The sequence below is a fragment of the Oryx dammah genome, unplaced genomic scaffold, assembly GCF_014754425.2.
Source record: "Oryx dammah isolate SB20612 unplaced genomic scaffold, SCBI_Odam_1.1 HiC_scaffold_17, whole genome shotgun sequence".
Lineage (NCBI taxonomy): Eukaryota > Metazoa > Chordata > Mammalia > Artiodactyla > Bovidae > Oryx > Oryx dammah.
This window is the reverse complement of record NW_024070201.1, coordinates 53,677,013-53,702,127: the sequence shown is the minus strand read 5'-3', so window position 1 is coordinate 53,702,127 and position 25,115 is coordinate 53,677,013. Positions and strand designations below refer to the sequence as shown.

The following is a 25,115-nucleotide window of genomic DNA, read 5'->3' as shown; positions in this document are numbered from 1 at the left end:
GTACTGTTGCAGGAAGGGGGGCCCCTTCCAGGGCCCGAAACTGGGCTCTTGTCTAACACTCGGAAATGAATTGTCCAAGGAGACACGTGTGCTGACAAAGCAAGAGATTTTACTGGGAAAGGACACCCGGGTGGAGAGCAGGAGGGTAAGGGAACCCAGGAGAACTGCTCTGCTGCGTGGCTCGCAGTCTCAGGTTTTATGATGATGGGGTTAGTTTCCAGGTGGTCTTTGGCCAATCATTCTAATTCAGAGTCATTCCTGGTGGCGCACGCATCGCTCAGCCAAGATGGATGCTAGTGAGAGGGATTCTGGGAAGTGGATGGACACGCAGTGTCTCCTTTCGACCTTTCCTGAACTCTTCCAGTTGGTGGTGGCTTATTAGTTCCGTATTCCTTATCAGGATCTCCTATCATAAAACAACTCATGCAAATGGTTACTATGGTGCCTGGCTAGGGTGGGCTGTTTCAATCAGTGTACTTTTCCTAACAGTACAACTGTTATGTATAAAATAAGCAAATAAACTGGGCTTCCCTGCTGTCTCAGTGGTAAAGAATCCACCTGCAATGCAGGAGACACAGGAGACCCAAATTCAATGCCTGGATCGGAAAGGTTCCCTGGAGGAGGGCATGGCAACCCACTCCAGTATACTTGCCTGGAGAATCCCCATGGGGAGAGGAGCCTAGTGGGCTATAGTCCATAGGGTTGCAAAGAGTGGGCTTCCCCAGCGGCTCAGACGGTAAAGCGTCTGCCTGCAATGCGGGAAACCCAGGTTTAATCCTTGGGTGGGGAAGATCCCCTGGAGAAGGAAATGGCAACCCACTCCAGTACTCTTGCCTGGAAAATTCCATGGGCAGAGGAGACTTGTAGGCTCCAGTTCCTGGGGTCACAAAGAGTCAGACACAACTGAGCGACTTCACTTCACTTCAAGGCTTATGTTGCTGTCAAATCTTGATTATAACTCAACTTTCGAGTCTAACACCCACTGAGTTGATCTCAGTTTGGATTCTAAGGCATCAGTTTCTTCTAGGTAATTTTTCTTTGCTTCTTCTGACACTTTTTGCACTCATTACTGAGAATGGCTAATGAAAACATCACCAATTTTAAATCCTCTTGATATCATTACACAGTCATCATCTGCAAGCATGATGCCCTGACAAGCGTCTTCCAAATTTCGAGGTTGTTTCCTTCTTTACCCCTAATTCTTCCTTCAGTTCTGGGATTCCAACTGTATTCTGTGCAAATGTGTCTTTTGTTTACCTTCAAAACTGACACGGACATATTCTACAGCCACCTTCCTCATAGCGGCTGCCACCTTAGTGGAGTCTTAGAACAATTCATTCTTTGCTTGCTTCTGTTGAAAAGAAAAATGAATCTAAATACACTCCACGTGACGCTCTGAGAATCCACTTTCTCCTCCTGTCACTTCTATCCTCTTCTTAGTGTGGCTCCTCTCACCTCAAATGCCCTGAAAAATGTCTCCAACCCCAAGCTATTCAGTTCTTTCTCATTTTCCCTACCCTCAACCCCAGGACTTTACTCTGTGGATCACCTTGGCCTCTTGCCCAGCAACAGGGAAAATAAAGGGGAAAACGGCAGGGTCCCTCATAAGATTCCCTTGGGCACGGTAGATTCTGTGTAGTGATCCCTGTTCCATCCAGATTACTACTATGATTTAAAGCTGTGACAGGACAAAAAAGATTAACATATGAGCATTCAAGAGCTTGTCCTAACAACTCCTACCCACTAACAATGCTCTACCGTTTTCCCTTTCAGTTCTGCCTGATAGGACCTTTTCCTTTGGGAATGGAGAATAGGGTTGGAGGGTAAGCACAGAGGAACCGGATCAGAGGGCAGCAGGGAGGGGAGCGGGACTTAGGCAAAAGAAGTTAAGCCTATTTACTTTCGGGGACTTCCTTGGTAATCCCTGGGTGGAGAACTAAGATTCAAAGTATCAAGGGGCAACTAAACCCATGTGTAAAAACTACCCATGTAGTTTTACAAACTAGAGAAACCAGTACAACACAACTAATGAACTCGTGCGCTCTAGAGCCCGCACAACGCAACACTAAGAGCTCTAGAGCCTGTGCTCTAGCTCAAATACAGAGGCTTTCTGTTCATCAAAAGGCATCATAAAGTGAAAAGCAAGCCATACAGTAAGTAAAAACATGTGCAATGCCTTTCACCAGAAAAGAAACTACACCCAGAATATATAAAGAAGTTCTAGGAAATAATGAGAAAAAGATAAAAATCAAATTGAAAAAACGAGCAAAAAAACCTGAACACTTCATAAAGAGAAAAGTCAAATAGCCAATAAACATATGAAATAAACTCAACCTTAAAAATAATCAGAAAACTGAAAGTTAAAAATATGATTACACTCAAAATAATTTGTCATTAAAGAAATACAAATGAAAGCAATAATGACATTCTATTACACACTTAATATCACGGACTTGATGGACGTGGGTCTGGGTGAACTCCGGGAGATGGTGATGGACAGGGAAGCCTAGCGTGCTGCAATTCATGGGGTCGCAAAGAGTCGGACACAACTGAGCGACTGAACTGAACTGAACTGAAAGTCCAAGAACCTGACAATACCAAATGCTGATGAGTACATGAAGTAATAAGAGCACTCTTTCATGGCTGCTGGGGATGCAAAATGGTGTAGCTACTTTGGCAGTTTCTTTTAAGCTAAATATAGACTTACCATACAACCCAGCAATCACACTCCTGGGTATGACTTAAGTGAATTGAAAATTTAAGTAAATACAAAATCCTTTACGTGAATGTTTATTTATAGTAGCTTTATTCATAAATGCTCCAATAGGAAACAACCAAGATGTCCTTCAATAGATGAATAAATAAACTGAGTATAACATCAGGGTTCTCCAGAGAAAACAGTATACACATATTGTGCTTGGGAAAACGTGAACATATACAAAAATATTTCTAGCATAGCAAAAAACTAGAAGCCACTCCCCTTCAGTATTCTGGAAAATAAATTGTGGTGTGTTCAGTCAATGGAGTCCTATACAACAGTAATAATGAACAGCCATATCTGTCATCAGAGAAATAGCTTAGAAACATAGTGTTGAGTAAAAGAAGCAAATCATAGAAGATACAGTCAGTATAACTTCATTTATATAAAGTTCAAAAACTGAAAAATACATTATTTAATCATGGACAAGTAGATGTCAAAAAAAAAAAAAAAAAAAAAGAAGAAGCAACTGCATAACTATAATAGAAATCAGGAAAGTGGAACTTTCCTGGTGGTCCAGTGGTTAAGAATCCACCTGCCAATTCAGGGGACATGGGTTTGCTCCTTGGTCTAGGAGCGTCCCACATACCACAAGGCAACTAAGCCCCTGCATCATATCTACTGGGCTCATAACTAAAAAGGCCACGTGCTACAGCTACTGAAGCGCACATACCTAAAGCCTGCGCTCTGCAACAAGAGAAGCCACTGCAATGAGAAGCCCGTGCACCTCAACTAGAGAGTAGCCTCCATTCACTGCAACAAGAAAGCCTACACACAGCAACAAAGACCCACAACAGTTAAATAAATAAATAAAATTTTAAAAAAAATCAGGAGAGTGGTTTTGTCCTGAGAAGAGGAATGTGACAAGAATCACACAGACTTGCAGGGTGACTGGCAAGTTCCCATTTCTTAACTCGGGTGGTAACTACATGAATGTTTGTATTTAGTTGCTCAGTCGTGTCCAACTGTTTGCAACCCCATGAACCAAGCTCCTCTGTCCTCAGAATTCTCCAGCCAAGAATACTGGAGGGGGTTGCCATTTCCTTCTCCAGGGGATCTTCCCAAATGAAGTACCGAACCTGGGTCTCCTGCATTGCAGGCAGATTCTCTACCATCTGAGCTACCAGGGAAGCTTTATAATTATTGTTTACATTGTATAAAAATACTATATACTCTCCTGTATATATTACATATTTCTAATTTAAAAATTGTTAAAGAAAACTTTAGAAACACCTATTCCTACTGCATTAGCATCTTTCTAGTGCTAGCACTTGAGCCTGCTAATCTACAGAGAGCAGTCAACCTGACCCCCTCGGTGTCACTTAGGCATGACCTTTGACCTTCATCCACTCCTTCTACCCTTCATGCCTCACTCCCTAGTGCCATTATTTCTACCAGCAATGTGTATTTCTGGTGATTTTCTTTGATCTGGGTAACTCTTACTCAGTTAACAACCATGAGCCAGGCACTGTTCTAAAAACTGTAGATACAGCGGGGAACAAGACAAGAAACCTGTTCCTCAAAGAATTTACATTACATTCTAGTGCAGGTAGACACATGTGTCAATAAACAAAGAAGGTTGTTTAAGGAACTAAGTTGCATGAAATAGATAAAATAAGGTAACATGGAATCAGAAGTAGGCTTTTGGCAGGACAACATGGGAAGGCCTTTCAGAGAAGATGATACTTGAGATGAAACATGGTTGATGAGAAGGAAGCGGTTCTGTAGAAAAGACTTCAAGGTCTAAGTAACAGCAAGTGCAAATGTTCTGAGACAGGAATCAGTTTGCCATGTCCAGGAACAGAGAGAAGCCCACTGTGGCTGGAGCACAAGAATGAAGAGAAGGAGGAGATGAGCTGGATAGGGTCAGTTGCACCAGGGTTAGAGTTGGGAAGTTGTCCTAAGAGCAGTGAGAAGCCATCAGGCATTTGTCTAACACTTAACCCAAGAATTAGTTACAAAATTTAGAACAACTTTTTAAATAACAGCTTAACTGAAATATAATTCACAAGCCACAAAATTCACCCTTTTAAAGTGAAAATTCAATTTTTTAATTCACAGAGTTGGACAATCTTCTCCACAAACAATTTTAGAACATTTGCATCATATTTTATAAAAAGACAAAAACTCTGTACCCAATGGCAGTCACTACCCAAAACCCCAAGCCCTAGGCAACCATGGATCTACATTCTGTATGAATTTGCCTATTCTGTATACTTCATATGCATGGAATTATACAGTATATGGCGGAGAAGGAAATGGCAACCCAGTCCAGTATTCTTGCCTGGAGAATCCCATGGACAGAGGAGCCCAGAGGGCTACAGTCCATGGGGTCGCAAAGAGTCGGAAATGGCTGAGTGACTAAACACCAACAACAATACCGTATATGGTGCTTTATGATTAGTTTCTTTCCCTTAGCATAATGTTTTTGCTTTGGGCTCCCCCATTTTTCAGTATAAACGCTTTCTTTCTTTATCTCTTTTCTATTAATTAATAAGAAAGAGATGTTGAAGTCTCTGAAGGTAATTGTGAATCTGTTTACTTTTCCTTGAAATTCTAGTAGCTCTTTTCCTCTAATACACTTTGAAATTCTTTCATTACATGCATATGCTTTTAGAATTTTGTGCTTTTGATGAGTTTATCTCTTTCTTAGGGCTTTCCTGGTAGCTCAATGGTAAAGGATCCGCCAGCCAATGCAGGAGACACAAGAAACAGAGGTTTGACCCCTGGGTCAGGAAGATCCCCTGGAGGAGGGCATGGCAACCCACTCCAATATTCTTGGCTGGAGAATCCCATGGACAGAGGAGCCTGGCAGGCTGCAGTCCATAGGGTCACAAAGAGCCAGACATGACTGAGCATGCACGTGGCACCCCTTTCTTATTAGGAAATGGTATTCTTTATTTCTGATGATATTCTTTGCTCTGAAATCTACTTTATCTGACACATAGAGCCATTCCAACTCTTTTTGTACTTTTGATAGTATAGTATATATATTTTCAATCCATTTACTTTTTAACTAACTTTTTAAAAATTGTATTTATTTATTTATTGGCTGTATTGAGTCTTCATTGCTATGGGCAGGCTTTCCCTAGTGTGGTGAGCGGGAACTACTCTCTAGTCGTAGAGCACGGACTTCTTATTGTGGTGGCTTCTCTTGTAGAGCTTGGGCTCTAGAACATGAGCTCAGTAGTTGTGATGCAGGACTTACTTGTCCTGCTGCATGTGGTATTGTCTCAGACTAGGGATCAAACCCTTGTCCCGAGCATTGGCAGGCGGATTCTTAACCACTGGACCAACAGGCAAGTCCCTCCATTTACTTTTTAAAGTCGAAGTATAGTCGAGTTGCAATATTATATTAGTTTCGGGTGTACAACATAATGATTCAATATTTTTATAGGTTATACGCCACTTAAAATTATTACAAGATATTGGCTAAATTCCATGTTATGTACAATGGGAGTGTGTGTTTAGTCGCTCAGTCACGTCCGATTCTTTTGCTCTATAATTTTGTGTTATTTTATACATAGTAGCTTGTACCTCAATCCACTTACTTTTAAACTATTTATGATTTTTTTCAAGTGAGTTTCTTGGAGGCAGCATGTAATTGAGTCTTGTTTTTATATTTAATCTAATGCTTTATGCCTTTTAGTTGAGAGTAGATAATTTACATTTAATGTGATTATTTATGTGAGTGTGTACTAAGTTGCATCAGTCGAGTCCAACTCTGTGTGACCCCATGGACTACAGCCCGCCAGGCTCCTCTGTTCATGGGATTCTCCAGGCAAGAATACTGGAGTGGGTTGTCATTCCTTTCTCCAGGGGATCCTTCTGACCCCAGGATCGAACCTGCATCTCTTATGTCTCCTGCACTGGCAGGTGGGTTCTTTACCACTAGTACATCTGGGAAGCCCAGATTTTTTATATGGTTAGGGTTAAATCCATTGTCTTGCTATTTGTTCTGTCTCTTCTTTGTTCCCCTGTATGCTCACCTGGCTTCCCTTTAAGGACAAAATCCCACATAATCACATTGTGTTGTGAAAAACCATCATTGAAACTTGCATTCAGCGGCTACAGAATTTTAGGTTGATAGGCATTTTCCTTCTGTACTTTCAAGTATCATTCTGCTGTCTTTTTGCTTGAATTGTTTCTTAAGGGAAATCTGTTATTATCCTTATTCTGGTTCCTTCATGTCTTTTCCCTCACCCTAGTGCTTTAAGGTTTCCTTTCCATCATTGCTTTTGAGCATTTGACTATGAAACATCTATGTACACTCTTTCACGGAGCTCACTGAGATTCCAAGATGTGTGGGTTTATAGTTTTCATCAAATTCGGGGAAGTGTTGGTCATTATTTCAGGTATTATTCTGTCTCTCCTCTTCTGTGTCTCCAGGGTGCCAAAATACACATATATTAGACTGCTTAAAATTGTCTCAGTCAACTGATGCTCATGTTCATTTTAAGATGTTTTCTTCTTACTCTCTGTGTTTCATTGGGGATAATTTCTATTATTGTCATTAAGCACCATAATCTTTCTTCTGAAATGCCTAATCTGCTGTTAATCCTACTCAACATATATCTCAGATATTACAATTTTCACCTCTAAACGTCTCATTTGCATCTTTATATCTTCAATGTCTCCATATAATATTTCAATACATATATGTAGTGATAATGACATTTTAAATGTTCTCCTCTATTAGTTTTTACATCTGGGGTAAGCCTGTGTCTGTTTTATTTGATTTTTCTCATTGTAGGTTGTATTTTCCTGCTTATTTGCATTTCTGATCATCTTTATTTGATGCAAGTAATAGTGACTATTACCTTGTTGAATGCTAGATATTTATTTTCATAAAGATTCTTGAGCTTTAAATGGGTTTGAAACAGTTTGATCTTCTTGGGGTATTTCTTTTAAGATGTGTTAGGCAGGACAAAAACGGCAATTCGTCCAGGACTTATGATTCCGCACGACTGAGGCGAAATCTTTTGAGCACACTACCTGCAGCCTTGTGAAATAAGTAGCTTTCCAGTCTGCCTGGTGGGAACCAACTCTATTCCTGGCCCTGTGTGAGTGACAGCTACTACTTCCTCTAATCCTTCCAGGTGGATCTTTCCCCCGTCTTTGATAGTGTCGTCATACACATGCACCAATCAGCATTCAATAAAAGAAGCAGGAGGATATCATCCAGGTCCCTGGGAGATCGTGTGACCTTACTAAGGAATTGGAATGCTCTCTCCATTATGACTAGAGGGAAGGCAGGCATGTGGGCCCAGATGTAAGTAGGTCCTTAGAAATAGTGGTTGGGAGAAGTTTCTTAATCTGGGTTCCCCCAGCAGAGCACAAGACAAGGAGTCATCACGTGTAAGTCCTTCATTCAGGAGGGGCCCCCAGGAAACATTATTACAGGAGTCGGGGAGTGAGGCAGAGAGGGGAAGGCAGCAAATAAGGGCAACATTGCCAAGCCAGTTACCACTGTGGGTAACTGGAGCTTAACATGTGAAAGATGCTCTTGAGTTATCCCAAATTAAGAGGTGAGAGAGCTGGGTTATTTTTTCATATCCATTCCCATCATTCCCTGGTTAACTGGAGGGCTGTAAATTTCCCAGCATTTCGGCACCTGCATGGGGCAGAGGCAGGTCCCTGTGCCAGAGAAGCCCTTAGGTGAGCGGAGAGGCTGATGCCGGCAGGAGTCTGGCCAGCCGGCCCTGAAATGGAAAGGCTTTAAAGGAGCGATGCGTGGAGTGCCAACAGCATCTCAGTATACATTGTAGAGGGTCACTGCCACTTCTGAGTTCAGCGTTTAGTCTATACAATACAAGGTGAGGTCATCGTCTGAGGGGGAGATTTGAGAGGAGAGAAAATGTCACTCTCAGTCGGGGTGTCCTAAGTGAGATGGCATGGGCCCATGTGCTCCAGCCAGGCACACATGTGCGTGCACACACAACCATCTTCCCCAGTGCATCCCCACTGCGCTGAGTCCACAGGGCTGTGGAAGGCACACAGTGCAGGTGTGGTGTGGGCAGCAAGAAACCACAAAAAGAGCACGAAACGTGGAGATGTCAGGAACTGGTTTCCCAGTTGGGAAAATGGTGCTAACTTGCCTCCCAGGACTACTGTGAGAATGAAGGGAAACGGGCCGTGAGAGCACTCTGCGAACTTAGAGCACTATGTTCTCGCTGCCAGAGGCCATCAGGCGCTTGCAAGACGCCCCGGAGAAAGACTCACTGAAGATACGCTTCCCAAGAAAACCCACACATGGTTACAAGCAAACCTCTGGTAGGTCAACAAAAGTCTTGATGTTGAAAGTGTGGTCTGTGGTCCAGCAGCCCTGGCATCACCCGAGAGCTTGTTTCAAATGCAGAACTCAGATGCCAGCCTAGAACTGACTCCAAATCTACTGACTCGGAAACTGCATTTTAACAAATCCTCACAGAGTTCAAATCCACAAAGCAGCAGGAGAGTCACTGGTCCTGTGCTCAGGTCAGAGCCTGCCTCTGCCCTCCCCTGCCCCCACCGCCACTTACCCCTCTGACTCCTGGGGCAGTTTGGTTGCCTCCAGGTTAGATTTGGGGTTCTAGTCTGGATCTGCTCCAGGGAGAAGACTGAGCCTGACTTATCCCTTCTCTCACTCCTTTAGCAAGGCTGTGTACTCTCATTGCTGAGCTGGAAAATCATTATAACTATGTTCATAATGAAGATTGTGAAGAAACAAGAGATGGTAGGATCATGTTCGGGATGGTATGATAATATATTTCTGAAATTTACCTTCTGAAGAGGTTAAAATTAACAACAATAACTACAACAACAACAACAACAATGTCCTGTTGCTTAATTTATTTGAACTGTGGCAATCCGGAAAAGTCGTCAGTATGAAATGACTCATTCCCTGAGGGTTCTGAATAAGATTCTAAAATCACCACCCATGGTTTTCCTGCACTTTGAAGTGCCAGAACAAATGACAGCAGAGGAGGGCACTGCGTTCGGAGTCCAGAGAGGCTGATACACAAATATCTCACAACAATAACATCCTCATCCAAAAACAGCCTGCAATAAGGATGTTATTGCTGGGATTTGCTTGTGCATTTTAATGTTAATAAGCATTTGTGCACCTGTGAGCAAACCCAGGACCAGAATGGTCTAATTTTTTTTTACACAATCAACAAATTTGTTGATGCCTCTTCCATGCCAGATCCTATTCTAGGGACACGAAGAAGAATTCAATTCTTAGAGCAAACTTTCATGGAGCAAAAATTGGAAGCCATAATGAAAATTCAGAAGAGCTATAAAGGAGACAGATTCAGCAGTAATGGGGGAAGAATTTGGAAAGTATCTCTGGAAGTGACCTTTGGGATGGAGGGTGAGAAGGCATTTTGGTTAAGAATCAGGGGTAAGTACACTGTAGTAGGAAGGAATACAAGGCCCAGGAGGCAAAAGCGCTTGTCAGGTATTTCCAGCTGGTTAACAATCTAATGCTACGGAGAAAAACTGAAGATAAATGGCCCTTTAGATCATTTAAAAAAACCATGGATAACTCCACGAGACCCTGACAGATTGCATTGTTGACCTCTGGGTGTGTAATAGCTTCAAGGAGCCTGCTCTGAGCTCACTGCTCCCTAGTCACCCCACATCCCAATTTCCCACCATCTTTGAGTTATCCACCTATTCCATTCTCCTACTCTCCTTCCAGAATCAGCTCTGGGGTTGCTAATGAATGAAACCATAAATTAGAAGAAAAGGAATTGATCTATTCTGGTTTGGGACAGCCTGAGGCTGAAGTACTTCTAGGAAATCCAGTTGGGGATGAGTCAAGGCAGTGGATTTTGGCTCTGGGAAGAAATAATATTATAGATATGGATTTGAGACTCAGCAGAAAATTGATGTAAATGTTATCTCCCCACCTACCCTCCTGTTCCTGAATTTACTTATGTTGTAATGGATGAACCCAACACCTCCACAAATCCCTTCTCTTCCCACTAGTCAAGAACAGTACATGAGCAATTCTCTCTTGCATTATAAACTTTCTTCTGTCCATTGGATCAATCTCATCAGGAATCCCATTTTCTTAAGTTACAAAACAAAAAACAACAAACCTCTTGACCTCACTTGCCTTTCTAGCAATTGCTCCTCTTTATAGCAACTCACTATCTTTGCAACTCATTATCTTTATTCTCAGCTTTCAGTTTCCTCCTCACATTCTTCTCTAGCTTTTGTCCCTAACTCCACCACAATTGCTTGTCCCAAAGTCACCAATGACTTCACATGACTAGCTCTGTGAATTCTTGTTTTGACTTAGCAGCTTTCTTTAGCTGTTCCCTAGATACTACCACCTCAGTCTCCAGCTTCACCTCCCATCCTTCTGGTCATTTGTTGTCCCCTTTTCTGATTCTGCCTCATCTTCCTGACCCCTATGTGCTGGACTGCCCAGGGATCAGCCCTTGTACCTCTTTTTTCCCCCCTACCTATTTACAGGTATCTTGAATTTAATTTATGCTAAAGAGAACCCTTGATACCCTCTTTCAAAATTTGATCTCCCCAAAATCTTTCCTACTTAATGGCTATTCTACTCTTCCAAACTGCTCAGGAGAAAATCTTGATGGTGATGGCAGATAAATGGTAGTCAACTCCAAGCTCCCATGGTCCCACAGAAACATTGAAAAATAAGCAGAAACTGTCAGAACCAATTTGTCAGACTCTGGAATATAGTCAAAGGTTTATAGCAATAACCAAATGATGAATCAAGCAAATGGCAAGTTGAAAAGTATAGGATGGTTAGTAAGGGGCTGGGTGTGGGGCACAGAAATAGGAGTTACTACATAATGGGTAATGAATTTCAGTTGGGGATGAGGAAAAAGTTCTGGAGACAGACAGTGGTAGTGGTTGTCCAACAATCTGAATGTACATAATGCCAATGAATTGTGTACTTAAAATGGCAAATTTTGTTCTGTATATTTTACCAGAATTTTTTAAAATGAGATAGAAAAAAAAAAAAAAGGAAAGCTTTATGGCATTTTACTAGCCTTCATCCTACTCTCTCCCTGACTTGGCTTAAAGATGTCAAGTTACCAGTGTAGGGGCCTGCTCCCTGGTTCTGGGAGGAGGACAGCAAACCATATTTGCAAATTATTGTGTACATCTGTTCTAAGCTGCCTCAGGGTTATTTGAAGGACCAAAGCAAGGCACTCATTGCTGTCTCACTTAAATAAAAACTCACTCCGGCTGAAAAAGCAGCAGATATTGCTTGAAAACTTGGTATGGCTGAAAGACAACCTACACACACCTGAAGAACAAGATTTGGTTGAGACATCAACCATCGATAAATCACCTAAGGACTGGGAAGAAAGACTCGGGAGTCATTTCTTTTTGTTGTTGTTGTTGTTGTTTTTTTGAAATTAGGGCATTCAAAAGCACCTGTATATTAGGAGAAATTTAGAAAGCCATGCACATATTTAGGAAAAGGACTGAGACCTCAAACTTCACATTAGGATGGTCTCTAGGTTCAGTGGAAGTCTGGTTAAGTGTTGAAGGGCCACAGCACAGAGTCAGTCTGCAAATATGAGGTGTGTATGTGTGTGTATATTTGCCTAGCTCCTAGGGTTCAAGGAAATTTCTGTCAAAACACTAGTTTAATACATGCTGAGGAACAGAGACTTCAGTGACCACACATGAAAAAGAAAACAGTTTCTAGGGGTAGAAAAGAAGTTAGGAGAAGTCACTAGACAAGTGAACCACTATAGCCTTTAACAATCAAAATAAAAAACAAAAAATGCCAAACCAAACAAAAATCCTTCAAATCCCAGGGGAAAGTGAAAATCTGATGTCTATGCTGCTGCTGCTGCTGCTGCTGAGTCGCTTCAGTTGTGTCCGACTCTGTGCGACCCCATAGATGGCAGCCCACCAGGCTCCCCCGTTCCTGGGATTCTCCAGGCAAGAACACTGGAGTGGGTTGCCATTTCCTTCTCCAACACATGAAAGTGAAAACTGAAAGTGAAAACTGAAAGTGAAGTCACTGAGTCGTGTCCAACTCACAGTGACCCCATGGACTGCAGCCCACTAGGCTCCTCTGTCCATGGGATTTTCCAGGCAACAGTACTGGAGTGGGGTGCCATTGCCTTCTCCGTCTGATGTCTATAGAGTTGCTATATCTTAATATTCAGAAGTTCATTTTTCAACAAAAAAATCAAAGTATATAAATAAAGAGTAAAGTACAATCCATTCAGCAGTACAAAATAAATTAACTGAAAGTCACCCAGAAAACTCAGACATTGGACTTACTGCACAAAGCCTTTAAAATAACTGTCTTAAATATGCTCAAAGAGCTAAAGAATAATATGGACAAAGAAATAAAGGAAAGTAATATCTAAACAAAGGAGAATATCAATAAATTATAAAAAGGAAAAGTTCTGGAGATGAAATATATAATTATTAAAATGAAAACATCATGGAAAAGGTATAAAGGTTCCTAAAAAATTAAAAATAAAACTATCATATGGTGCCGCAATTCCATTCCTGGGTATATATTCAAAGGAAATAAAAAGAGTATCTCTAAAAGATATTTGAAAAAAAAAAAAGATATTTGTACTCCATGTTCACTGCAGCATTATTCTCAATAGCCATTTGTTCATCAACGAATGAATGGATAAAGAAGTGTGTGTTGTATACATATACAGTCCAGTTCAGTTCAGTTGCTCAGTCGTGTCTGACTCTTTGCGACCCCATGAATTGCAGCTCATCAGGCCTCCCTGTCCATCACCAAATCCCGGAGTCTACCCAAACCCATGTCCATTGAGTCGGTGATGCCATCCAACCATCTCATCCTCTGTTGTCCCCTTCTCCTGCCCTCAATCTTTCCCAGCATCAGAGTCTTTTCCAATGAGTCAACTCTTTGCATCAGCTGGCCAGAGTATTGGAGTTTCAGCTTCAACATCAGTCCTTCCAATGAACACCCAGGACTGATCTCCTTTCAGTTTAGTTCAGCTCAGTTGGGTCGCTCAGTTGTGTCCGACTCTTTGCGACACCATGAATCGCAGCACTCCAGGCCTCCCCGTCCATCACCAACTCCCAGAGTTCACTCAGACTCAAGTCCATCGAGTCAGTGATGCCATCCAGCCATCTCATCCTCTGTCGTCCCCTTCTCCTCCTGCCCCCAATCCCTCCCAGCATCAGAGTCTTTTCCAATGAGTCAACTCTTTGCATGAGGTGGCCAAAGTACTGGAGTTTCAGCTTTCGCATCATTCCCTCCAAAGAAATCCCAGGGCTGATCTCCTTCAGAATGGACTGGTTGGATCTCCTTGCAGTCCAAGGGACTCTCAAGAGTCTCCTCCAACACCACAGTTCAAAGGCATCAATTCTTTGGTGCTCAGCCTTCTTTACAGTCCAACTCTCACAACCATACATGACCACTGGAAAAACCGTAGCATTGACTAGACGGACCTTTGTTGGCAAGGTAATGTCTCTGCTTTTCAATATGCTATCTAAGTTGGTCATAACTTTTCTTCCAAGGATTAAGCATCTTTTAATTTCATGGCTGCAGTCACCATCCGCAGTGATTTTGGAGCCCCCCAAAAATAAAGTCTGACACTTTTTCCACTGTTTCCCCATCTATTTCCCATGAAGTGATGGGACTAGATGCCATGATCTTTGTTTTCTGAATGTTGAGCTTTAAGCCAACTTTTTCACTCTCCACTTTGACTTTCATCAAGAGGCTTTTTAGTTCCTCTTCACTTTCTGCCATAAGGGTGATCTCCTTTAGGATGGACTAACTGGATCTCCTTGCAGTCCAAGGGACTCTCAAGTCTTCTCCAACACCACAGTTCAAAAGCATCCATTCTTCGGTGCTCAGCTTTCTTTATAGTCCAACTGTCACATCCGTACATGCTACTGGAAAAACCATAGCCTTGACTAGATGGACCTTTGCTGACAAAGTAATGTCTCTGCTTTTTAATATGCTGTCTAGGTTGGTCATAACTTTCCTTCCAACGAGTAAGCATCTTTTACTTTCATGGCTGCAATCACCATCTGCAGTGATTTTGGAGACCCAAAAAATAAAGTCAGCCACTGTTCCCACTGTTTCCCCATCTATTTCCCATGAAGTGATGGGACTGGATGCCATGATCTTAGTTTCCTGAATGTTGAGCTTTAAGCCAACTTTTTCACTCTCCTCTTTCATTAAGAGGCTCTTTAGTTCTTCTTCACTTTCTGCCATAAGAGTGGTATCATCTGCATATCTGAGGTTATTGATATTTCTCCCAGCAATCTTGATTCCAGCTTGTGCTTTCTCCAGCCCAGCATTTCTCGTGATGTACCCTACATATAAGTTAAATAAGCAAGGTGACAATATACAGCCTTGACGTACTCCTTTTCCTATTTGGAACCAGTCTCTTGTTCCATGTCCAGTTCTAACTGTTGTTTCCTGACCTGCATACTTGTTTCTAAAGAGGCAGGCCAGGTGGCCTGGTATTCCCATCTCTTTCAGAATCTTCCACAATTTACTGTGATCCACACAGTCAAAGGCTTTGGCATAATCAATAAAGCGGAAATAGATGTTTTTCTGGAACTCTCTTGTATACATATACAATGGAATATTATTCAGCTTTTAAAAAGAATAAAACTCATTTTCAACAACATGTATGAATCTGGAAGATGTTAAGTGAAATATGCAAGGCACAGAAAGACAACTATCGCATGATCTCACATATATGTGGAATCTAAAAAAGTAGAACTCATAAAAGCAGAGAGTAGAATGGTGGTTGCCAGGGGCTGGGAAAATGGGGTATATGTTGGTAAGTTCTTTAAAAACTTCACTGGAAGGGTTCCACAGCAAATTTGAAAATGTAGAAGATGGAATCAGTGAATTTGAAGATAAAACAACTGATATTATCCAGTCTGAGGAGCAGAAAGAGAAAAGAATGAATGAAAATGAATAGAGTCTAGAAGACCTATGGAACACCAGCAAACAGATCAATATATGCATTATGGAAGTCCCAGAAGAAGAAAAGAGAGGAAAGGGCAGAACAAATATTTGAATAGAAAATAACTGAAAATTTCCCAAGTTTGATGATGAAGACACGAATCTACATATTCAAGTTCAGTGAACTTCAAGTAGAATAAACTTAACAGACCATATTAAGACACATCATAATCAAACTCTTAAAAGACAAAGAAACAATTCTAAAAGAAGCAAGAGGGCAGCAATTTATCATGTACAAGGGCTCTACAATAAGACCAACAAGCCAATCTTTCACCAGAAGCCATGGAGTCTAGAAGGAAGTAGGATGACATATTTAAAAGTGCTAAAGGAAAAAAACAAATCAAGAATTCAATATCCGGCAAAACTTTCAAAAATAAGGGAGAAATTAAGACATTTCCAAATGAGGGACTTAATTACCAATAGATCTTCCCAAAAGAAATGCTAAAATCCTTCAGGTTGAAACAAAGGGCCACTGGATAGTAACTTGAAGACATATGAAGAAATAAAGATACCAAAAACCACACAGGCAAATGAATATAAGGGCAGAGTTTTGTATGCTATCAAAATTATCAATTCAAATTAGATTGCTGTAATTTTAAGATATGCCATGTAATTCCCATGGTAACCACAAAGGAAATATCTAAATATCTAAAAAATACACACAAAAGAATTGAGAAAGGAGTCAAACATTTCACTACAAATAATCAACTAAACTGGATCATGGAAAAAGCAAGAGAGTTCCAGAAAAACATCTATTTCTGCTTTACTGACTATGCCAAAGCCTTTGACTGTGTGGATCACAATAAACTGTGGACAATTCTGAAAGAGATGGGAATACCAGACCACCTGACCTGCCTCTTGAGAAATCTGTATGCAGGTCAGGAAGCAACAGCTAGAACTGGACATGGAACAACAGACTGGTTCCAAATAGGAGAAGGAGTATGTCAAGGCTGTATACTGTCACCCTGCTTCTTTAACTTATACGCAGAGTGCATCATGAGAAATACTGGCCTGGAAGAAACACAAGCTGGAATCAAGATTGCCGGGAGAAATATCAATAACCTCAGATATGCAGATGACACCACCCTTGAGGCAGAAAGTGAAGAGGAACTAAAAAGCCTCCTGATGAAAGTGAAAGTGGAGAGTGAAGAAGTTGGCTTAAAGCTCAACATTCAGGAAACGAAGATCATGGCATCCAGTCCCATCACTTCATGGGAAATAGATGGGGAAACAGTGGATAGTGTCAGACTTTATTTTTTGGGTCTCCAAAATCACTGCAGATGGTGACTGCAGCCATGAAATTAAAAGATGCTTACTCCTTGGAAGGAAAGTTATGACCAACTTAGATAGCATATTCAAAAGCAGAGACATTACTTTGCCAACTAAGGTCTAGTCAACCCAACAAGGCTATGGTTTTTCCTGTGATTACGTATGGATGTGAGAGTTGGACTATGAAGAAGGCTGAACGCCGAAGAATTGATGCTTTTGAACTGTGGTGTTGGAGAAGACTCTTGAGAGTCCCTTGGACTGCAAGGAGATCCAACCAGTCCATTCTGAAGGAGATCAGCCCTGGGATTTCTTTGGAGGGAATGATGCGAAAACTGAAACTCCAGTACTTTGGCCACCTGATGCAAAAAGTTGACTCATTGGAAAAGACTCTGATGCTGGGAGGGATTGGGGGCAGGAGGAGAAGGGGACGACAGAGGATGAGATGGCTGGATGGCATCACAGACTCGATGGACATGAGTCTGAGTGAACTCTGGGAGTTGGTGATGGACAGGGAGGCCTGGAGTGCTCCGATTCATGGGGTCGCAGAGAGTCAGACACGACTGAGCGACTGAACTGAACTGAATCAACTGTTACAGTCTTCACAAATGAAGACTGTAATGGAGGAAATGGAGGATAAAAATGGGGTATAAGACATTTGGGAAACAAATACCAAATGGCATAAGTAAATCATTCCTTCTTAATAATTACATGAAAGTAAATGGATTTAACTCTTTCAAAAAGACTGGCAGACTAAATTCTAAAATATCCACTCTGCTATCCACAAGAGACTCAAGTAAAATAGAATGTAAGTGAAAAGATAGAAATATATATTCCATGGAAATGGTAGCCAAAAGAGAGCTAAGGTGTCTATAATACAATCAGAAAAAAATAGATTTTAAGTAAAAACTGTTAGGCAAAGAGGCACAATATACAATGATAAAAGGGTTGGTTCATCAAGCTGCTGCTGCTGCTAAGTCGAGTCAGTCATGTCCGACTCTGTGCGACCCCATAAATGGCAGCCCATCAGGCTCTTCTATCCCTGGGATTCTCCAGGCAAGAATACTGGAGTGGGTTGCCATGTCCTTCTCCAATGCGTGAAAGTGAAAAGTAAAAGTGAAGTTGCTCCGTCGTGTCCAACTCTTCATGACCCCATGGACTGTAGCCTACCAGGCACCTCCGTCCATGCAAAACAATTATAAGTATATATGCATCAAACAGAGCTCCAGAATATATGAGGCAAATATTAATAAAAACCTAAGGGAGAAATCGTTCCACAATAATAGAGACTTGTGGAGACTTCAGTTCACCACTTTCATCAATCATGGATAGAATATCTATGGTAGAATGAAGAAAAAAATGAAGTAAAACTGGGACTTCCCTGGTGGTCTAGTGGTTAAGAATTTGCTTCCCAATACAGGGTACATGGGTTTGACCCCTTGACTGGGAAGATTACGCTTGTCATGGGGCAACTAAGCCCATGTACCACAACTACTGAGCCTGTGCTATAGAGCGGAAGAGTCGCAACTACTGAGCCTGTGTGCCCTAGAGCCTGTGTGCTCCACAAGAAAAGCCACCACAATGAGAAAATAACATATCACTACTAGAGTAGCCCCCACTCCTTGCATCTAGAGAAAGTCTGTACAAAGCAACAAAGATCCAGTGCAGCCAAAGTAAATAATTTTAAAAATAAGTAAAACTGAAAATTCACAAATATGTGGAAATTAAACCACATTTTAAAATAACCAATGGCTGAGGAAATCACAAGAGAAACTAGAAAATGCCTGAGATGAATGGGGAAAAAAATCCCAACATACTAAAATGCATGGAATATAGCAAAAGTAATGCATCTGGTAAATTTATAGCTGTAAATGCCTGCATTAAAAATGAAGGTCTCAAAATCAATAACCTAACTTTACATCTTGGGGAACTAGAAAAAGAAGAAAAGCTAAGACCAAAGCTAGCAAAAGAAAGCAAATAATAGAGAACAGAATGGAGATAAACAGAGAATAGAAAAACAACAGAATCAATGAAGTCAAGTCATTAATTGGAAGAGATCAACCAAATTGGCAACACTTTGAGCATGCTCTGGGAGTTGGTGATGGACAGGGAAGCCTGGCGTGCTGAAGCCCATGGGGTCACAAAGAGCTGGAAATGACTGAGCTGAACTGAACTGACCTCCTCCCCAAAAGATGTCTATAAGGAAGATTCACATGCTACAAACAGTTCACTAATGATAAATGATTAGTAAACACGTTTCTCCCAAAATGCTAGAGGAACCTAGCAGTGGGGTAGGATGAATTCTCCTTGAAGAGATCTGGGCAGTCTTAGCGAAGATGAAATTCAAGCTGGGCTTTGAGGAATGAGCGAGACTTTCTAACACAGCATAAACCGTGTGTGTGGTGGGGTACATAGGCAACAGACCAGAGTAGTGAAATGAATTATGAATCTAGAAACCTAAGCTGAAGCTATGGCTAAAAACTTTGAATACCAGATTCCACAGTACTGGGGAACCATTGTAGATGTTAGAGAAAAAGGACATAAAGAGATGCGACTGGCATCAAAAAAGAAATGTTAAATGTTCATCTGTTCCAATGAACCAACGTAACTCCAAATATTTTGTAAAAGTATTAATTCATTTTACTGGCTCTAATGGCTTAAAACTTTTTAATGACTTCTCATTGTTCTTATAAAAAATATTCAAACTTTTATAACAAGCTGTAAGATCCATATAGTTTGGTCTCTACTTTCCACTCCCACTGTACTGAGCTTGCTCTCCAAACTGCTGCCACACTGGCCTAGAAGTCCCCTCCCACCACAAGGTTTTTGTATCTGCTGTCCATCTACCAGACAGCTGCTGCCCTCCTCTGCCTAGCTCAGTCCTTTTCCTTCAGATTACAGGTTAAACAATCTTTCCTGAAGGAAAACTCCCCAACCTCCCCATTCATATGCTATCATGGCACTTTCTGTCACAGCATTTAACACTGAATAGATCTAGGTGTGATCTTTGATGAACATTATCTCCTTTGCTATGCTGAAGCTCCATGAGGACAAGGGCTTGTCCCCGAGCTGACAACTGTGTCCCTGATGTCTATGCAAAGGAAGTATACAGTAACTATTGATATTTTTTGGAAGAGAAAGTCAGATCACTTTGGAGGAATTTTGCTCACCTATCAGATGGACGTGAGTCTGAGTGAACTCCGGGAGATGGTGATGGACAGGGAGGCCTGGCGTGCTGCGATTCATGGGGTCGCAAAGAGTCGGACACGACTGAGTGACTGAACTGAACTGATCTATTTTTTAAAAGTAGGAATTATAATTCATTCCATCTTCTGCTGTTTTAAGCCCCTTAGAGCTTGTCCAAACTCCCATGGCTTGTCAGGAATCAAACTCAGGCTTGCTTTTTTTTAAAGTGTACCTGTTTTCAGGTACACTGTATATGTAAGTTAAGTCCCTCAGTCGTTTCCGACTCTTTGCGACCCCGTGGACTGTAGCCTACCAGGCTCCTCTGTCCATGGGATTCTCCAGGCAAGAATACTGGAGTGGGTTACCATTTCCTTCTCCAGGGGATCTTCCCGACCCAGGGATCGAACCCGGGTCTCCCGTGTCAGAGGCAGACGCTTTAACCTCTGAGCCACCAGGGAAGCCCATATGTAAGTAAGGAAGGGAGAAAAAGGCAAGAGTGGGCCTTCTCACAAGTACAAATGTACAGTGTTTCTTCTCTCTCTCTCTCTCTCTATATATATATATATATATATATATATACACACAGGTCATCAAACCTCACTTACATAAAGGCTTATAACCCTGCAAGCAGAAGCAAAAGACTGTTTCTCACCGTCCTTTCTTGGAAAGGCCTTGCCCATATGGTGCTTTCTCACTCTTACTTCCTCTTATCAGGAGTTTGTGACACATAATTAAACTGAGTTGAGCACCTCTGAGTGAAGGCATGTTAGGCTGGCATAATGATCATCTTAAAGACCAACGCCAAGTTCCTCTGACCTTCCAAAGATCAGTCCTGTGTCTGGTGGCACAAATATACTCTTCTATGGAAAGTAGCAACTTATGGCTCAGCATGATGCCTACTAGCATTTAACCTGTGAGGTTTGGTACATCACCTGTCTCTGAGCCCTCAGTTTTTTAAGTGGTAGTGGTACAAATACTAGACTTAAAAAATAGATCAGCAAACTTAAATGACTTACAAAATAGAGCACAACTGTGCCTGGCATTTTCACATAAACAATTTCATTTAATCTTCACAATAATTCTACGGGATCAGAATTATGGAAAATGTGACTTCCTCAAGTTCATATGATGAATAAACAGAGGAGCCTGGAACTCAAAACTTAACTACTATTTCCTTTGTACTATCCCAGGTGCTACTGAAGTCTCCTATCACAGCAGTGTATTGAAATGTATTTAAAAGCATTTTCAACTATAAAGCCCTATACATTTTTAAGGATGTTAAGTAATTTGCTACATTAGAGATGAAGAACAAGAACCTGATTAAGATTTTAAGGGTGATGAATTAATTTCCAGAAAACAACTTACTTTTAAGAGTAGTAATATTTCTGTACTTCAAAAGTTCTCAATTTAAATAATAAAATAGAAAATGATTTAACTAAGAAATAGGCAAAGAACATTTCTCCACAGATGTATGAACGGCCAATAAACACATGAAAAAATAATCATCACTAGCCATCAAGGAAATATGTATCAGGACCCTTCATATGTTAGCATAACTACAATTAAAATTACAGCCAGTGTTGGCCAAGACACAGAGAAATTGGAGATCTCCGACACTGCTGGCAAGAATATAAAATGTGCAGTGACTGTAGAAAAGAGTTTGGCAGTTCTTCAAACTGTTAAAAATACTTACCACATGACCCAGACATTGCACTCCTAGATATCTACCCAAGAGAATTGAAAACTTACGTAAAACTTGTACACAAATGTTCATAATAGCATCATTCATAAGAGCCTCAAAGTAGAAACAACACAAATGCCCATCAACTGATGGATGGACGAAATGTGGTATATCCACACAGTGGACTATTACTGATCCATAAAAAGGAATGGGGCACTGATGCACACTGCAACATGAACAAACCTTGAAAACACTACATTAAGTGAAAGAGGACAGTCATAAAAGACCACATATTACATGGTTCCATTTATATGAAATGTCCAGAACAGATAAATCCATAGGGACAGAAATGATTAGAGGATACCCAGGGCCAGGGTGGTGGTGGTTTCAGGCATACAGGGTTTCTTTGTGGGGTTATACAAATGCTCTAAAATTGACTGTAGTGATGACTGCCCAACTCTAAATATACTAAAAAACCACTGAACTGTAATACTTTAAATGGGTGAATGGTATGACGTGAAGTAATCTCAGTAAAACTGCTCATTTTTTTAAAGTTCTGTAATTTCACCATAAACTGCAACTGCTAGTATGAAGCATTTATCAAAGTTTCCTTTAAACCAACCAGGTTTTTCTTATCACTGCTTATAACAGTTGTTAGGGTTTTATTCATTTTGTAGCATTTGTATTGTAATCTTGGAATATCTTTCACATGGATGATGTAAACTTACATTTATGAACTTAAACATATGAAACAGTAAAAGATCTAATGCTAAGATTTTCAGTTAAAGGATGCCTAGAGATCCATGAATGGCATTACCATCCACCCACTAAATTAAGAAACCTAAGAGCCACTCTTAGGCTCTTCTTCTTTCCTTTAGCCTTCATATCCATTTCATCAGCCAGTAACCCTGCTTGTCAGCTCCATAAGGGAAGGATTTTCTGTTTATTCACTATGGTACATACCTGGTGCTTTAGCTTAGCATCTAGCACAAGGAAGATGTTTAATTAATATTTGTCAAATAAGTTGAAATTCATGCTGTCCTTGAGATTAACAGTTTTTAAAAGAAAAAAAATTAAATCCCTCATTTGATAATTTGTTAAAATATATACTAATTTTTAAAAATGCAGACTATGGAAATTTCATCTGCCATTTTAGTTGCTGAAACATATTAAGGCTAACTCCTCAAAGGGACACAGGTATGCTATGGTGCCGGAATATGCAGAAGTAGAACATAATGACTTTATTCAAGTTTGCTGTTACCTGATCCATGAATATTTAAAAGATATTTTATTTTATAAAAACTTACATCTGTAAGTAATGGACTGACCGTTAACAGAGGGCTTAACCTGGAACACACAGATAGGCTTAGAGGCCCATGAACCCCTAAAAATTGCAAAACCTAACATGTATATTGGCATGTGAGAGTTTTCACTTTTTGGTGAGAGTTCAAAGTGTCATCAGATTTTCAAAGAAGTCTATAACCCAAAAGGTTAAAAAAATTACTTAACTAGAAACAGTCACAAAGTCTTTTAAACAGGAATTTGTACAATCAAATAATACCCAACAGCTCCATCTATGGGTATAAGTCATTATCATGTAGCAGAAATAATGACAACTACAACAAATCAGTGCATCTGTGAATGCCTGTGTTTAAATCTTCAGTGTCACTCTAGTGGGAATTTATTAACTATAGGATCACAGTTTTTTGTTTTTTTTTCCAGATAGAGATGTAAAAATTAGGAGACCATTGATGAATTCTACTTTACAGTACTTCAGCACCAAAAAATTGGGCAGTTATGCTGATATATGTATATACAGTTCAACATTTGTCAGTCTTAAAATGCTTATTTATAGTGAAATCTATATAAAACCGTTAAAAATTTTTCTATTTACATTTTTTTAAAAAATGAAAAGTATAATTTCCTTTGCCACAACTTGTCAAAACTGACTCACCCATTCCCACCCTCTTACCCTTCACTCTACTTGTGACAGACAGTGATCACAAGACCCATACATATTGCTTAAACAAATCATGTCCTAAAAAGGTAGAATGCTTAAAAACATTACATTTAGAACTGTAAATGAACTTTTTATACATTTCAAAGGGGGTTAAACAAAGGTATGTAAAAGTTATTTTCAAAGTCTCAGTCCAACATGAATGTGCAATTTCAGTGTTAAGATAGCATCATATGAATAATTTGTTTTCCTGAACATAACTGAACATTTCCTTTGGACTAGAAAATATTTCTTTTCCTCTGTTTCACAATGAAACATTTTCTCATAAGTTTTCTTAAAGGAGAAAGGGGGAGGGGGTGGGAGGTGGAAAGGGTAGACAATCCTGGGTTACAGGAAATTTGTCAGAAGGAATATGGCCTGCTTTGAAATGTTTACATTTAAATAAATAGAAAGCAAGTGTGCTGCCTAGAGCACAAAGGAAGGACAACACAATAAATTAGCATACAACTGGTGAGAATGTACAAACCACCCAAAAGAGCATTTCCCACTGGTTAGGGACCTGATTTCCACCATCTAACAAGGATTCTTTAATGCCAGTATCAAAGAACTAGTTATTTTATAAAATATGAACTGAGGAGATGTAAAGTGTTAACCAATTCAGCACTTGGAGGGATTTGCAAAAACATACAAGATTTAAAAAAAAAACACTGTTCCTGACACGCTGTTTCAAAATATAAACTATTCACATTCTCCTTTTTTGATGGTGTTTGCTCAGTAGAAACCAGTTGAGGAACATTCACAAGAAAAGACTCTTTCCACTGCAAGACAAACTTTTCCATTAGCCATGGTCCAACAGAGAAAGAATATCAGGTCTTATGTCACTGTAGATGTGCATCTTTTTTCTTTTTCTAAAAAAAAGTACATTCCCCTGTGAGTTTTATCTTGTTTTAAAATGCTACTCCTGCAGCAATTCTTGTTGAAACACTGCTGTTTCAGGGTCCACAGTCTAAGCATGGGCAAAGTGCTCTCTTTAGACATCAAAATACAAGGGCTTCCCTGGACACTTGGTAACCAAGTAGGTTTTAAAGTGCACTCCTGTGTCCAAACACTAGGATCGCTCAGCAGAACTCTGAGAGGGGCTGGGTTCAGTTCCATCCTCTGTGCTACTGTCTATGTCCTGCTCCATGGCCGTCTCATCATCATCCAACTGCTGACTGGTGAAATTGTTCAGTTCAAGGAGCCCGCTGGGCTCTACGACCACGTTGGAGCTGGAGTGGCAAGGAATAGCATACTGGGGAATGGC

The 25,115-nt window shown here is 40.6% G+C and overlaps 1 protein-coding gene and 1 pseudogene across 1 annotated transcript in view; both read right to left on the bottom strand.

Annotated features, from left to right (window-relative positions):
• Positions 1 to 913: 913 nt before the first annotated feature.
• On the bottom strand, positions 914 to 24,658 carry LOC120875957 (annotated as a pseudogene).
• EMSY (EMSY transcriptional repressor, BRCA2 interacting) overlaps positions 23,121 to 25,115 on the bottom strand; it is a 79,510-nt gene continuing 77,515 nt past the window's right edge. The window contains exon 22 of the mRNA XM_040257694.1: positions 23,121 to 25,115. Coding sequence (XP_040113628.1) covers positions 24,921 to 25,115 — 195 coding nt within the window. The 3' untranslated portion in view covers positions 23,121 to 24,920.